The sequence below is a fragment of the Etheostoma spectabile genome, chromosome 12, assembly GCF_008692095.1.
Source record: "Etheostoma spectabile isolate EspeVRDwgs_2016 chromosome 12, UIUC_Espe_1.0, whole genome shotgun sequence".
Classification (NCBI taxonomy): domain Eukaryota; kingdom Metazoa; phylum Chordata; class Actinopteri; order Perciformes; family Percidae; genus Etheostoma; species Etheostoma spectabile.
The window spans coordinates 18,398,075-18,412,555 of NC_045744.1; the positions used below are offsets into that span (position 1 = coordinate 18,398,075).

The 14,481-nt window shown below is 42.0% G+C and overlaps 1 protein-coding gene across 1 annotated transcript in view; it reads left to right on the forward strand.

Annotated features, from left to right (window-relative positions):
* carmil3 (capping protein regulator and myosin 1 linker 3) overlaps window positions 1-14,481 on the forward strand; it is an 83,154-nt gene that overhangs the window by 23,270 nt on the left and 45,403 nt on the right. Inside the window, 4 exon segments of the mRNA XM_032531342.1 lie at window positions 6,630-6,705; window positions 7,909-7,997; window positions 9,820-9,914; window positions 12,236-12,322. Of these exon segments, the coding sequence (XP_032387233.1) occupies window positions 6,630-6,705; window positions 7,909-7,997; window positions 9,820-9,914; window positions 12,236-12,322 (347 nt within the window).

Here is a 14,481-nt window from a genome sequence, read left to right on the forward strand (position 1 = left end):
TTATCACGCTGATGCGACCAAGCCCAAACATCAGTTTCTAATATCTGTCCTAACCTGGCCCGGCCCGTTGGGCTTGGTTCGGGTATCCACAATCTAGAATGCACACACTATTAAAGTAAACAAGAGAGGATATTGAAAACAGCCTTCTAGTGTCAAACTCTACACATTCACACATCATTTAGCACAGTGAAGGTCCAACTTCTATGTAAAGTAACATAAGTAAGATAAACACCATATTAAGTGGAGGGGAACCAAATCAAACTATGGACCTGTGTACTTTCCTTTGCCCAATCAGAGTTGTCTGAAAGCGTTGTAAATCATTGAAAGTCAATGCTACGGTTTGAAAACAGTGGTCTCTGGGAGATGGTTACGTGCCCTTTCATATGTGCAGCATTCCCAAAACTCTTCACCTTCATCTTGCAAGGCTTGTATAATATTGCCTGAGTCATGTCAAGCTTATTCTTCCCTCGGAATTATTCAATTTAGAGCGTGGCCAAAGGCTTTGCCGCAGTGTGTATGCTTTGCTCTCGTGGCACAGATCTGACTTTTCCGATCCGTCTGCATAGCGAGGGCAAGCCGTCACCTTCCAGACCATGTTAGTAAATTGATTCAGAATTGAAGAAAATAGGAGGTGCAATTCTTATGTGAAAAGAATCCCCCCTCCCCTACACACAAGGCATTGACAGGAAAAGTGTGTGCATGCACATACTGGACATGTTGTGGGAAACACCTTCAACATCAGTACAACTTGATCGTTAATTCAGCACTTCATCCTTCTCCTCCCTCCTTTGTTTTGGTGCATTGTAAACAGACATATGATGCATGCACCTCTACTGCATTTCTGACAGAGCTGCTTAAGGAACGTTTGCTGTCCCCAGTGGCCGATGCACATGCCGTGGGAGCTGTAACTGAACATCCATTTGCCGTTCCCAGGTGTCGCCAATCAACCAGGACTGAAATGTTTGGGATTGTAACTGAACCTGAATTTCAGCACATAAACCCTTGAGTCGTTGTTTCAATTCAAATCCACTGTGCTGGAGTCCAGACCCAAAACAATAAAAACATATAAAGCATTCTAATACTTTTGACTACGCTGTAGTTTGGAAAGACATTTTGTCCTCATTCTGCATCACGATGCTTTACAAAAATGTTTCCCCGACGATGCATGTCCTCATCTGACAGCCCTCGTCTTATCTGACATTAGAACTGTCTGATTGTTTAACAAGACCCTCCCTGGGTAACATGTTAAGTCTATTCCTCTGTCATTCTCTCTCTGGCTCACTTGCTCTTCTATGTCTCTGTTCAGTTTTGTTAGAAGTTTGTGAAGAAAATAGAGAAGGGGAATGATAAGCTCGTCAGATGCAGAATCCAGGGCTCAGAAACAGCTGTAAAATGCCATATGTCTTCTCCTCTACCTCCCCGCTGGTAACTTGTTAAGCTCCCCATTTCCTTTCCCAGACATATCGCTCGATCATAAAAAGATTTGACAGCTGACATGCAAATGGAGCATTCAACCTAGCTTACTTGTCGTTTTGTTGAGGAATGTTTTGTCTTTAGAAAACCCTGCAGCCTATTTAAATTATTTTCTACTTTCCTGTGTAGAAACAACAGTCCTGACTGGAGAGGATGTAGTTGCACCTAAAGATGTATTTCTCATCATAGGAGTGAGTTCTTGCTATGCTGGTAAATCAAAAAGCCATTCATAGAAGTGTGATTGCAGCAGTGACTCATGAATATATTAATGTATTTCATATTGAGATCACTGCATCGCTGTTGTTTTTCCTCCAATATTTTATATAGTGTGTGTGTGATAAAGACAAAGCCTTTGCAGAGGAAGCTGCCTGCCCTTGCTGTTTTTTAAGCTCTTCCTTTAACATATTGTTCCCTTGAGCCCACAATCCAATCCCAAGACTCCCTCCTTGCTAGTCTAGAGAAGTTGTACAAATCTAAATGGATACAGGAAGCAAAGATTTAACAAACACTAGAAATCACAAAAGACAATGCAGGGAAACGATAAAGAAAGGGTGCAAACGATCTACGGATTGGTCTTCCCATGGTCATGTGCCAGAAGCTATTTGTGTTGCATTACTCCATTCCTCCCCTCATTGTCCTTCTACATTTCCATCCTTTCGATCTCCCCTGATTGAGCCTGTCTACCGTTACCACAAGCGACAGGGCAATGCTTTTCCTGCCGACTGCTGTCTGTCCAAACATCATCTCAGCTCATTCCTCCTGACTGAAATCGGACACCTTTTTCTCCAGCCCTGTTGTTATCCACTTCCTATTTTCTCCCCTTTCATTGTCCCCTGTTTTCTGGTTTTAGCTCTCTTTCTCTGAATTACTCCGTGTGTGTGTGTGTGTGTGTGTGTGTGTGTGTGTGTGTGTGTGTGTGGTGTGTGTGTGTGTGTGTGTGTGTGTGTGTGTGTGGTTCTTTTTCATACGTATGGTTTGAGTGTGAGACATTTTTATGCCCTACTGTCCCATCAACTTGCTGGGGACACCTCTTTGCTTGACAGTCTCTCCTAAGTTCGCACTTGCAAAGTGAAGTCTGGATGCTGTGTCCAACTTCTCTCCAACTCTGTCTGGTTAGTTTTTCTGTTACTGAAGCAGGACAGCAGCTCTAGAGCTCAGAGTCCCGGTCTGTATGGGCTTTGACTGTTTGCATTGACCACCTTCCTACTGGTGATGATGGTCGTTTGGCCCAACAATTGGACCAATTTCTGTCAAATTTCTTCTAAATATTTATTATCCACGGAAGATGACTCCAAATGGTTTTAGCCCCTCTGGACTTTTCGTCCTTTTAGTGCCACCAGTTCAGGTCAGAATGTTCAACCTTCCATACCTAGGATAATCTCACAAGTGCTATAAATATTCATTGTCCCACAACGTTAATAAAGTTTTTGATGACCCCCGCTGACCTTTTTGCTATCACTACAATAAGATTTTTTTTTTTTTCATTCCATGCACGTTATATAAAACTCTAATGGGCACATAGTCATGCAATTTACTGAGCAGATCCATGTTCCCGAGAGAATAAAGCCTGTTTATTGTCCTCACTTCATGTCCTTCCCTCAACTTTACCCACAAGCTATTAAATAATCTAATAGGCTTATTGCCATGAAATGTTCTGAGCACAAGGACCCCACAACCTTTTCTCCTGTGCCATCTCAGGAGAAACACTCTTATCTTCGTCTTCCTCCTTTTAAGGTCTATAAATGTCAATTTAATGGCTCTTTACACTGAATATGCAAAGCAGGCGGTTCACCGCTAAGCCCAGGTAAATGTGACTGCTCAAAGGACATTTCCCTAAACTATTGTCAATGAAATAAATCATATTTCTGACATCAAAATACTGAGTGAAGTTTAGGAAGAATGAAGAACGCAGACATTATTGTCATGGTCTGATGACGTCATTGATGTGCGTAATAATTAGCCATGTGGATTTTACTGCTGGGAGAAAGAGGTGCTGGTTTGTTTCTGCCAGAAGCTAAGTTTTCAAGAATTTGCCAAATTTCAAGATTCGGGGCAAACGGAAAAGTTAGACTTCACACTAACAACTTTAATTTTAGCTATTTGCATAGTAGCATGCTGTGCGTGTGTTTAACAGCAACTGAAAAATTCCCACACTGAGCTAATTGGCTGCTGGCTGAAGATTTTTATTTAGCATACATACACGAGGGTGGTATCAATCTTCTCATCTTATTCTCCGCAAGAACGCAAATCTGGCAACCCTATTTAGAGCTTAAAATTCAAATATAGATAAGATTTTTGTGTGCATTGTAATATCTAATGCTCTTAGTTCACTTCGCAAACACCAACTAACATGAGTTTGTATACAGTATATAAACTTATTAGACAACATATATAAACATATTATATTTAACATCAAATAATTTGAGTCAATTTATATTTTGGTGGTTTAGGATGCAAATGAGTGCTGGCCCCTGATTTATACATCAAACTAGATTACACATGACTGTAGTGCAACGTAACATTTAATAGACTAGCTCAACTAAACCAAATTGGCTCAACAGCAACTCACTAGGATTAATTAAAGAAAACCACAAACAAGGTCCTGGTTTTGTACTCGCGGCAAACGAGCCCCCAACTTGTTATGACCGGCTCACAGGCCACAGCAAAAGAGGGAGATGCACAGCAATATAACAATAATAGAGTGACATTTATTAAATAATGATGCAAACAACAGCACGATGAGGTGTAATTGTCAGTATCAGTGATGAATGAAGGTGTATGGCTGTAATGGAAAATGTGAGGTGCATGTTGTCAGTAGTTAACAAAGGGAAAACTCAAACAGAGAATACATGTTAATGGGCAGTCGGGAGAATGCGGCCGCCCGCCCTCGGGGCAGGCGGGGTTAAATAGTCTGGGAGGACCGGCCAAGCGATCACAGTCATCTCATTATCGCCTCCGCTACACCTGCAAGTTAACAAGACAAACCACAGTACAGGACCGGCCCAGGACCGTCACACCAACAAACATGACCTAATTTTTATAGCTAGTGTTTGGGTTAATGCAGTAGTTATCAGATAGTTGTGAGGAATAGTTTGTTTGCTCACATTGCCACAGGGTTTGCTCCCCTAGCCAGTGTACCCTCCCGCGTCAACCCACGTGGCTGTGGGGTGGCCTTCTTCCTCCGTCCCAGACATTGTGGTGGTTCTCACACCAACATCTTCCACCTGCACCGCTGTTGGGGTCTTCACTATTTACCCAAAACTGGGGCTATTTACCCATAACTGGGACAGTGGTTGACGGGCATCAGGGTGTTTCCACTCACCGATGGGCCTGCATGCCACGTCTCTGGGGCCCACTGCCGCTCCAAGATCCTGTACAACTTAGCCTGGAACCACAAGGGACCAGCTCCCATGTGTGCCACGGGGAGGCGTGTACGAGGTCTTGGCAGTGGAAAGGCTATGTACCGGCGGAGGAGGCTTACACACTCGGCTCCTCTTTCCTCCCCTGAAAATAAAGGACCGTCCGGTGGCAATAGCATGTAGCACGTGCTAACTACAAGCACTACTACTCTGACGCATCACACGCCCTGCGAACACACACACACACATACAGACAGACCCACGCACGCATGCACACACACACACACACACACCCACGCACACACACACACACACACACACACACACATTCATTCTCCCTTTGGGGATGGAGCTTAGGAGAACTTTTTGGGCTTTATCAGAAAGGGGAGGGATTGAGAATACCCTCAAATCCTTGTTGGTTATTGGCTGTAACGCTGGAACACTGTTTGTGTATGCTTCGTGGTGCAGGTTGGCACAGTTTGTTTTTGTTGCCGTTTTGTAGACCCTGGGCTGTCTACAGAGACCGCTCTTTTTTTTTTTTTTTAAATACAGTGTGTTCTGAGGACAAGCAGCTCACGGATAGTGAGAAGAGGTTTGCTGTATGTGACAACAAATGTTGCCTAAAACACGCGTGACATCGCTTAGAGCACCTTTAAGCTAAACCTAATCGTAGACCAATTTTAATCTTCCCCTTTGCTCTAACATAATCCCTTTTTCAATTTGAATCTTAACATTAGTTTCCATTCTTAAACCTGAATTGATCTGTGTGAAGAAACGACAGATTGACCTGCTGAACAACATGTGCAAGTACAAGACACAAAACACCCACGTGCTGCATGACTGAGTGAGACTTCATAGAGGTCAATTACATGTCCTGCTGTCAAAACATGAATCAGCAGACAGTTTTGATGATAAATTCTGACATGTGCATCATCTGCAAACAACACACAACACACACACACACCACACACACACACACACACACACACACACACACACACACACACACACACACACACACACACACACACACCACACGGACCGAGCTGTGTCAGTTTGAATAGACTGGTCTGATGGCTGGCAGGAGGATGAAAAAGGAACACGGCCCGCAGCATTTTACTACGAGATATACCTGACTGCTGCAGTTATTGGCAACACAACCCTCTCTGGCTAGATTACAATTTCCTCTCTTTCTCTTTGTATTTTCCCTCTGCCTCGCTATCCTCCTTTCTTCCTTTCTCCCTCTCTATGGGCTTACTGTGCCCCCCCCCCCCTTCCCCTCTGTTACTGCTTGTTTGTCAGATGATGTATAGCAGGTGTAGCAGCAGTGTGGCTTTAGTTGGACCTTGGAGGATTCTAAAACTCTCTCTTCCCTCTCTTTCTTTCTCCCTCCCTACGACACACACAGGATGGACCGTGGGCTCTGTGTCTGTTTGTGTAGCAGTGGATGTAGCAGTGTTTGAGGTCTGTGGGATCAAACTGTGCCTTTTTATTGAATAATCCACTCACCCAGGCATCAGTCTTTACATCTTTCTTTTTAATTTCTTCGTCTCGGCTCTCGTCCTATGCAGGGCTGCAGTATCAGTCATCTTTTAGAAAGCAGCACTGCCCATAGTGTACTTCTGTCACAATGATGAACTGCTTCTTACCAAACGGGGAGCAAAGAAAAAGTTTGGCCCACGATAATTTGGATTTATGGATCAATGTCATCAAATGGGTTTTGAGCAGATGGAGTTTGCTAATTTAAAGATTTTAATTTAATTTGTGTGTTTGTGTGTGTGTGTGTGTCCATTTCAGGGACTTGGCGGTGATCGTGGCATCCATTGCGTACAACACCTGGTTCACCAAGCTGCATTGCAAAGACATGCGCATAGTAACTATCTTTTTTTTTTGTCTTCCTCTCTTTTAAACCTTACCAGATATATACTACAAATCAGTGTTTTTCTTGTCTTCCCTCTGCTAACCCCTGTTTTATCAGGTTACATTTCTTTCATCATATTGTATTTTTAATAGATTTGATTAGATTAGTTAGCATTTTCTAAGTCAACAAGTTGAATACATTTTCTATTGGTTTGAACCAATGCATTATGAACACAAATCTTCACTGGAATAGCCTATTTAGCAGGGCTGACGGTTGCGAGTAACCGTGACAGTGGCAGTTTTCTCCTCCATTCTCCAGTAGACTTTCTGTAACTCCGTTGACGACGAGGCGCGCTGAGCTCAGGCTCATATATGGGGGGAGGATAGAGTACGCGCAGCTTGCCAAGGAGGCATTTTATTGGTTCTTTCCAAGTGGACTGCGAGGCAATGATTGGTGGGCGTTTTTACAGGCCGTCTAGATGTGAAGACCATTTCAAACAATAAACAAAAAAGTGGTTATTGGAAAAAGTTACCAACTCTGCCTTTAATGTGCTTGTTTTTGACAAGACAATGTCATTGTCTCACATTGCCAGACCTTCCTTCACAGTGCTGCGGAGGAGGTCTGGATAGTCCACACAGCATTCTGTGATGGGGAAAAAAAGGGGTCTGGTTTTATGGTATTTTTTTAAACCAATCACAATCGTCATGGACGGGGCTAAGCACTGGACGGAGCCCCGGTGCTGCTGCAGAATAGCCTCGGAAAGGAACATGTTTTGGTGGAACGTGTATACGTTCAAAAGTTGTTTAAGCTGTATAACAGAAAACTTAGATTTCATAGATCTAGTCTAGACATCTGTCTGGATTTACCCTGCAGAGATCTGAAGAGCAGTTAACCGTTGTCCTCAAAAATCGACCAGAGTTTAAAATTCCAAGACAAAGAAAGCAAAAGGTAACAGACATCTGCCCAAAAAGATGAATTGGATGAATTTCTGGCGACACCAGGGCAATCCCGGAAGTGGAACGTCATGAATTTAGACTGACATGATTGAGTATCACAAAATCTTTTTTCCATAATTGGAATTATTGCCCGGCCCTAATGCTTTGAGATAAGCAGATTTCTGTTGCTTTTTATTACTGCTTGCTTTTCACTCACCTATATTCTTCATCCATTTGAAACCTCTGGTCACAAGATCCTATGCTGGTTGCTTGTCTCCAGGGTTCGGAGGTGGTGGACCAGGTCCTGCACACAGTCAGCAAGTCCAACAGTCTGGAGGAGCTCACTTTGGAGAATGCAGGACTGAAATCGTAGGTTAACCTCTTCTCTGACATCATCAACCCTGCCCGTCACCTCTCTGTTAATCTAATTTCCTCTCCTTTTCTTCCTCTCCTCACACCTTTGCCTCTCAAACACTCCTCTACCTCTCTTCTTTTGTCCTTTTATACACGCTCCAGTCTTTTCTTTCCCCTCTCCTTTTCTGCTATGCTAGTATTTTTTTTTTTTCTCACTTCCATCTCTTTCATCTCACCTCTTCACCTTAGCTCATCTCAGCTCTCCACTCCTCCTCACCCTTCATCTGCTGTCTTAACCTTTTCCAATTTTGTCTATCCTCATTTCTCTTTCCCACCTCTCTTAACCTTCACTCTTTCATCCAATGAAGGGTCCCGCCTGTCTGCCCGTGTCAGGTGTATTGTTTCCCCAACGAATCATTAGTGAGATTTTGGGCTTCACCTGGCAATAGGTTTCACCTTCTATGCATGGCTAGTGTCATTTAGCAGAGCAGTTTCCTTATTTAGTATTAATTGAGATGAATTGGCTGCCTCAGGCTAAGATGGTTTGCTGCAGCATAATGATGAGGTTACCAAGTTTTAATACTTTCCCTGTGTTAAATCGCTTCCAATAGAGAGGGCAATTTTTTAAGAGGCTCTCCACAAGCACAGCACCAAACGCTCACAGTGATGTGAAAAAAATGCTCAAACACATTTATAAAATATTCAAACAGCATGGCATATGAGTGTTAAAATATGACTTAAGGACCCACTGAAATACAGTTTTTGTTTTGTCATTTAATGTGATTTACAGACATACAGTACTATAAATGTGAAAGAACAGCACAGTAAGAAAAATTGAGAGTCTTGCACTCATAAGCATTTTATTCCAAACACAGAAGAAAGTAAGTACTATTCTTAACTGCAAATGATCATGCTTGGAGATACTTCTTGAAGTGAAAGCAGACTCTCACCAAATAATTCTTTTTCAACTACAGTAAATTATGTGCTGCCTAAATATATCTTTTGTTCACTTTGTTGCAGCAGACCAATCTAGCACTAAACGTAACAGGGACGTTCAGTGTTATCATCTCATGAAGTTGTTGTGGCTAACATGTTGAAACATTTGCTAATTACACATCCAACAGACACAGAGCAATACTAGCTTCATGTTTCGGTCCACCTAATAATGGAAGCCCAATATTTACTCTCCTTTTGGCTCTGGTTTTGGTCCCCACCAACTCCCGAGAGAAATATCTGGCTCTTCAGCTGCTAAATTCTCCCCTATGTTCAAGAGCTAGTCGATAACTTTGTCCATATGCCATTTAGAGCTAGACAGGTAGTGTACTATGGGATTATCAGAGCTTTTGTCACTGTCTGCTGCTGTTGGTGGATTTAGGTTGATGAGAGCGTTAACAGTGAACCAAAACAGATTATTTGCAGCCTGCAAAACCAAAACAATGCACAGAAAGATGCTAAAAAGCCCGGCAGAGCTCAAATATCATTTAGAAGGGTGTTATCCTTCAACTAATATTTTTCTTCTTATCCCATGTCATACAGAAGACATAAAATATTGTGCATTTTTAATAACTAACTAGATTTTTACCGTATGTTTCCATCTACCTTTACATTCTACTTTTACTGCACAAACCTATTTCCATTCAATTACCAACACTGCTGCTTGAGTAGGACACTTTGCACTCATTACCAAGAGGTATAAGGGTGAAACTTTATCAAGTGTATTTCAATGAATTGGGGAAATCTCTTCGATGGATTTACTCACTTTCTGATACCTATGTTAGCATTTCTTTTCAATACAGAAAATGTAATATTTCCCTTTTTAACGTTTTTTTCTCTCTAGGGATTTCCCGCAGAAGATGGCATCAGCGTTGTCAGAGAACCCAGCCTCTGTGATTCACTCTCTCAACCTGGCTCACAACACGCTAGACAACCAAGGTACCAGCCTGGACTTCTCTCTCTCTCTCTCTCTCTCTCTCTCTCTCTCTCTCTCTCTCTCTCTCTCTCTCTCTCTCTCCTTCTCTCTCTCTCAGGGCACCGCTGATTGTTCTTTTGCTTCTTTTACTATGCTGCTGCTTTTGTTTGCTCTCAAAGAATTCAAAATCAATGTCTCTCCTCGCAGAACCTTCATTTTCTGTTTCTTGTTGTTTCTCTTTTATCTATCTTTTGTGCTGTATGTGAGTGGTCCTCCTCTTTAGTGAAATGCTTTTGTTTATTCGGTCTTGCCCGCAACTCGCCTCTCAAACTGATTTGGGTTGCTCCATACACACGTATAGAGAAACTTACATCATTTAAAAAAAATTGTGTGTCTCAGTCACTACACATTAAACCACTATACAACTTTCTTTCCCTGTGCCTCTTTCACACTTGTACAACTGAAAAGCGTGCATGTGTTGGTATGCCAGGGTCAGGCTTTTCATGCAGGCCACTATCTCTCATTAGCTAATTTCTGTCCTCCTGTGTGACACATGTCACTTCCGCTCACACTTGACACCCTCCGTTTGTGTGTGTGTGTATTGACAGTGTGCAAACTTACTTTTTTGTGACTACAGCCACAAAAGTGCTGCAGCCTTAACCACCATCATAATACTCATAATCTTAGTAAAGAATGACCTTCAGTGCTGTGTCCGTTTACAATGTTGATGCCTCTACTGCCAGTAGAAGTTCTGTACATACACACTCCTGCTGGAACCAGGAAACAATGTTTGGCACATAAATATAAAACATAAAAAAGTAGGTATTATGTAAGCTGGCTTGGCATATATTTATATGGGCTTGTTTCTGCTCTGGGTATGTGGGAGAAAGTGAGATTGTCGGTGGGATGTTTTTTTTTTTAGCTGTAGTAATATACTTGTTGGGTTTACTATAGGTGTGTGTGTGTGTGTGTGTGTGTGTGTGTGTGTGTGTGTGTGTGTGTGTGTGTGTGTGTGTGTGTGTGTGTGTGTGTGTTAGAGGATGGAGACCCGACGGGCCGGGTTCGAACAGATTTTTAGAAAGGATGCTCGGGTTCGTGTCGGGCTCGGTCACATCAGCGCGATAAGGCATTGAACATTTTGAACTTAAAACAGCTTATTATGTAGGTAATGGCGCTTGTTGCCCCGTGTGCGTTGATGCGCTCATCTGTTGACATTTCCGAATGCCTTCCTACAATTGCTTAATAAAAGCGGTTTTCCACACAAACAAACGTACATGTGTCATTAGTATGAGAAACAAATGAGATTTTAACTGTGTCGGGCTAGGGTCGGGCTCGGACATAAATATCTTACTGCCTGTCGGGCTCGGGTCGGGTTCGGTTACTGCTCTGTCGGAAGCGGGCCGGGCTCGGACAGAAAAATCCGGCCCGATCCGCACTCTAGTGTGTGTGTGTGTGTGTGTGTGTGTGTGCGCTGAGAGAGGTTGCATTTTAGCTTGAAATTATGTGGCAAAGCTCTTTGGGCTGGGCTCATAACTCTAAAAGTGGATGGGTGTAGGGCTGTAAGTAATAAGTCTGCACAATACATCATTTTTTATTGTCATCGCAATATCAACTAGCGCAATCTACTCATCAGGAAAGGCTGCAACATATTGTGATAGACACAAAACAGATTTTTTGTGTTAGTTGAAAGCAAATTTAAGTAAAGAAACTGCACATTAAAATATAACAGTCAGTCCTTTTTGGATGTGGTGCCTTTCATAATCTATATAATGTTCAATTTGTTCAATAAAAGAATGTTGGAAAATTATTTCCTTTATTTTAAATGCAACAAGCATTTTGTTTTGTAGAAGAATACTAAATGCAGCAGAACTGAGTAAATGTAATATCTGTTTATTTATTGCGTGTAATATCATTATTGCGATATTTGTTGTTGCGATATTTTTTTACTCATCTCGTGCAGCCCTATGGATTCGTTTATGGATTATTTCAGCTGTTTTTTTATTAAACTAATTCGTCGGTTGGTCTCTAAAACAACATAATACAGTCACAACTGTTAATCACAATTTCCCACAGCACTACATGGGGTCATCAAATTGTTTCGTTCAATAGACAGTCTAAATCCAACGGTTTTCAGTTCACTATAATAAAAAAAGCAAATATTCATATTTAATAATGCATTTACTTTCAAAAAATCTAAATAGTTGACAATTTATTCATTGTTGATTATTAAACATTTAATTGTTTTTTGTTCTAGATGGTTGATTATGTGTGTTTTTGTTATTAAATAAGGTCTTCAACTTCCCTATCTCTCTTTGTCTCCTCTCCCTCCTTCTGCTCAAACCAGGAGTCTCCAACCTCATTCAACAAGTGTGTCGCCTCAACAAGGGACTGCGTCTCCTCAATCTCTCCAAGACCTCTCTCTCCTCCAAAGGTAGGAGTGCTCCTCTTAGACACAGTAGCTTCTTGGGGGTAACCCAACACACATTGTTTTACAATTAAATGTTGGAGCGGGCACAAAAATTATGTGGCCTGCTCGAAGAACCGAAGTTTTCTGTAAATCTGTGTTTGAAGCCAGGTTCTTCTGTTGAACCACAATGTTGCCTTCTTGCCCCAAATGCAGTTCAATTTGGGCTGGTATTTACTCACATAGATAAAAAAGACTCATGCATGTACAGTATTACCCATCTACCAAAAGATAATCAGGTCAGAATCATAAGCAGTTGATCTGTTTTTTCCCCCCTAAAATCCAACATAGGCATTAGTGCAGTGTCCCATTTCTATCGCCTTTATCCCAGCCAATACAACCATCCACTAGTATCACAGCAGATTCAAATGTTTTATATCCATACGCTAATAGCTTATTCGTAATAGCATTTTTGTTCATTATAGCATATTTCACAGCATTCTTGATCTTTTATCGCATTGTTTATTTGGTTTATCTTAAATTATGATTTTATGTTTTTTACAGCGTTGCAGAAGTAGTAAGCTGCTACGGAAATGCAAACACAGTTACTACATATTTGGTCAAAATTGAGTTAAGATCTGAGGTTTCGGTGTCTGTTTTGCCAAATAAAATTGATTGTACCAGGGATAATATCATTTTTGTGAAAATACAGGGTCGCCAACATTCAACAGCTGGTTGGCGGGAGATTTTTTTGGTGAGATTTTTGCCTCCAGTGCAATGGAGGGAAACCTTTCTGCATACCTCTTTGTGGACAGTTTTCATTGAGAGTGTTTCTTCAGTGGAAAACATTGTCATGAAAATAGTTTTTATAGGTACAAAAGGTAAAGAAAGAGAGCAAGGCTAGCCTTTGCTAAAGACAAAATGTATTCGTTCTGGTGAACTGACATCTGGTAATTCTCTTTGTTAACCGTTTGGGGGCTAAAATAATCAGCCTTATGTAACATAATAACATGGAAGCATTACAGCAATTCTGTCTGTTTCACGGTTTGCTGGCCAGCTTGCAAACTAAACCCCTTCTTTCTGCCACTCCTCTGCCTTTGTACTGACTGCTCTCTGCCTTTGTAGAGCAGGATGGCTACGGAGGTGTTGGACATAATTATAAGGCTGAAAGCTGAGTGGTGTATATATGCCACAGACAGCGACCTCAATACCCAATTAGTGTACGTTGTGAATGGGAAAACAACTCTAGGTTGATTTTAAAAGACAGTGGGTTGACACAGTAATTCCCGAGGAATGCAGTGATGGAGCTGACCTTGAGTGGTGGGTGTTGGTATGACATTGCAGGGGATGAGCATTTTTTTGTTGAATATTTATGGATCTCTTCCCACCCCCCCTCCTTCCCTCTGTCTCTAAAACACCCTCGCATATGCTGACACGTGCCCACACACTTACTGTAGGACACACACACACACACACACACACACACACGCACACACGCATATGCTGTCTCTGAGATGTGATCATCAGACATGCAAAAAGGCAGATATATCACACTTGCTCCCACATCCTTGCTCCCACACACTTGACATTGTCACACAGTCCAAATGGCTTCTAAAAGTCTGATAGATAGATGAAGGGGGGATTAGACACTGTCCCCTCTTCCCCTCATTTCACTCCTAATCGCTACAAATTAGGGATGAAGAGCTTAGCGCCTTGCCGGCTTCAGGGCAGCACATGCAGTAGCTGGCTTCTTCCACACACATACCCGATGCTTGAGAACAGAAGAAAGTGACCTCCTACAACTACTAGCTATAAGCGATGATACTAAGTTAAGTGAATGGCACACAGATTAACGATGGTCATAGACTTTTTTATTTGTTGCTGCTGCTAGATGTTTCTCCCGTGTTGTTATTGTTTCTATATTTAATCCTCAACTTGCCATGACGTGCTGTGCTTTGCATCAGTCTTGCAGGGTGAGGATTTTAATGAGGGGTTCCATTGGGCCTGTGGGTGTAATAGTGTAGTGATCTGATTTGAGAGAATGATTTTGTTTTGGCTTTCAGGGTACACTTGGATACTGGGATGCGGGGTAAACCGTGGCTGGCTTCCTACAAAAGCGCTTTTGATACTACCCTGCCTTTGGAGTCTTCTAGTCTCTGCTCAGTTTTTTTTTTTTTGCCAAATAG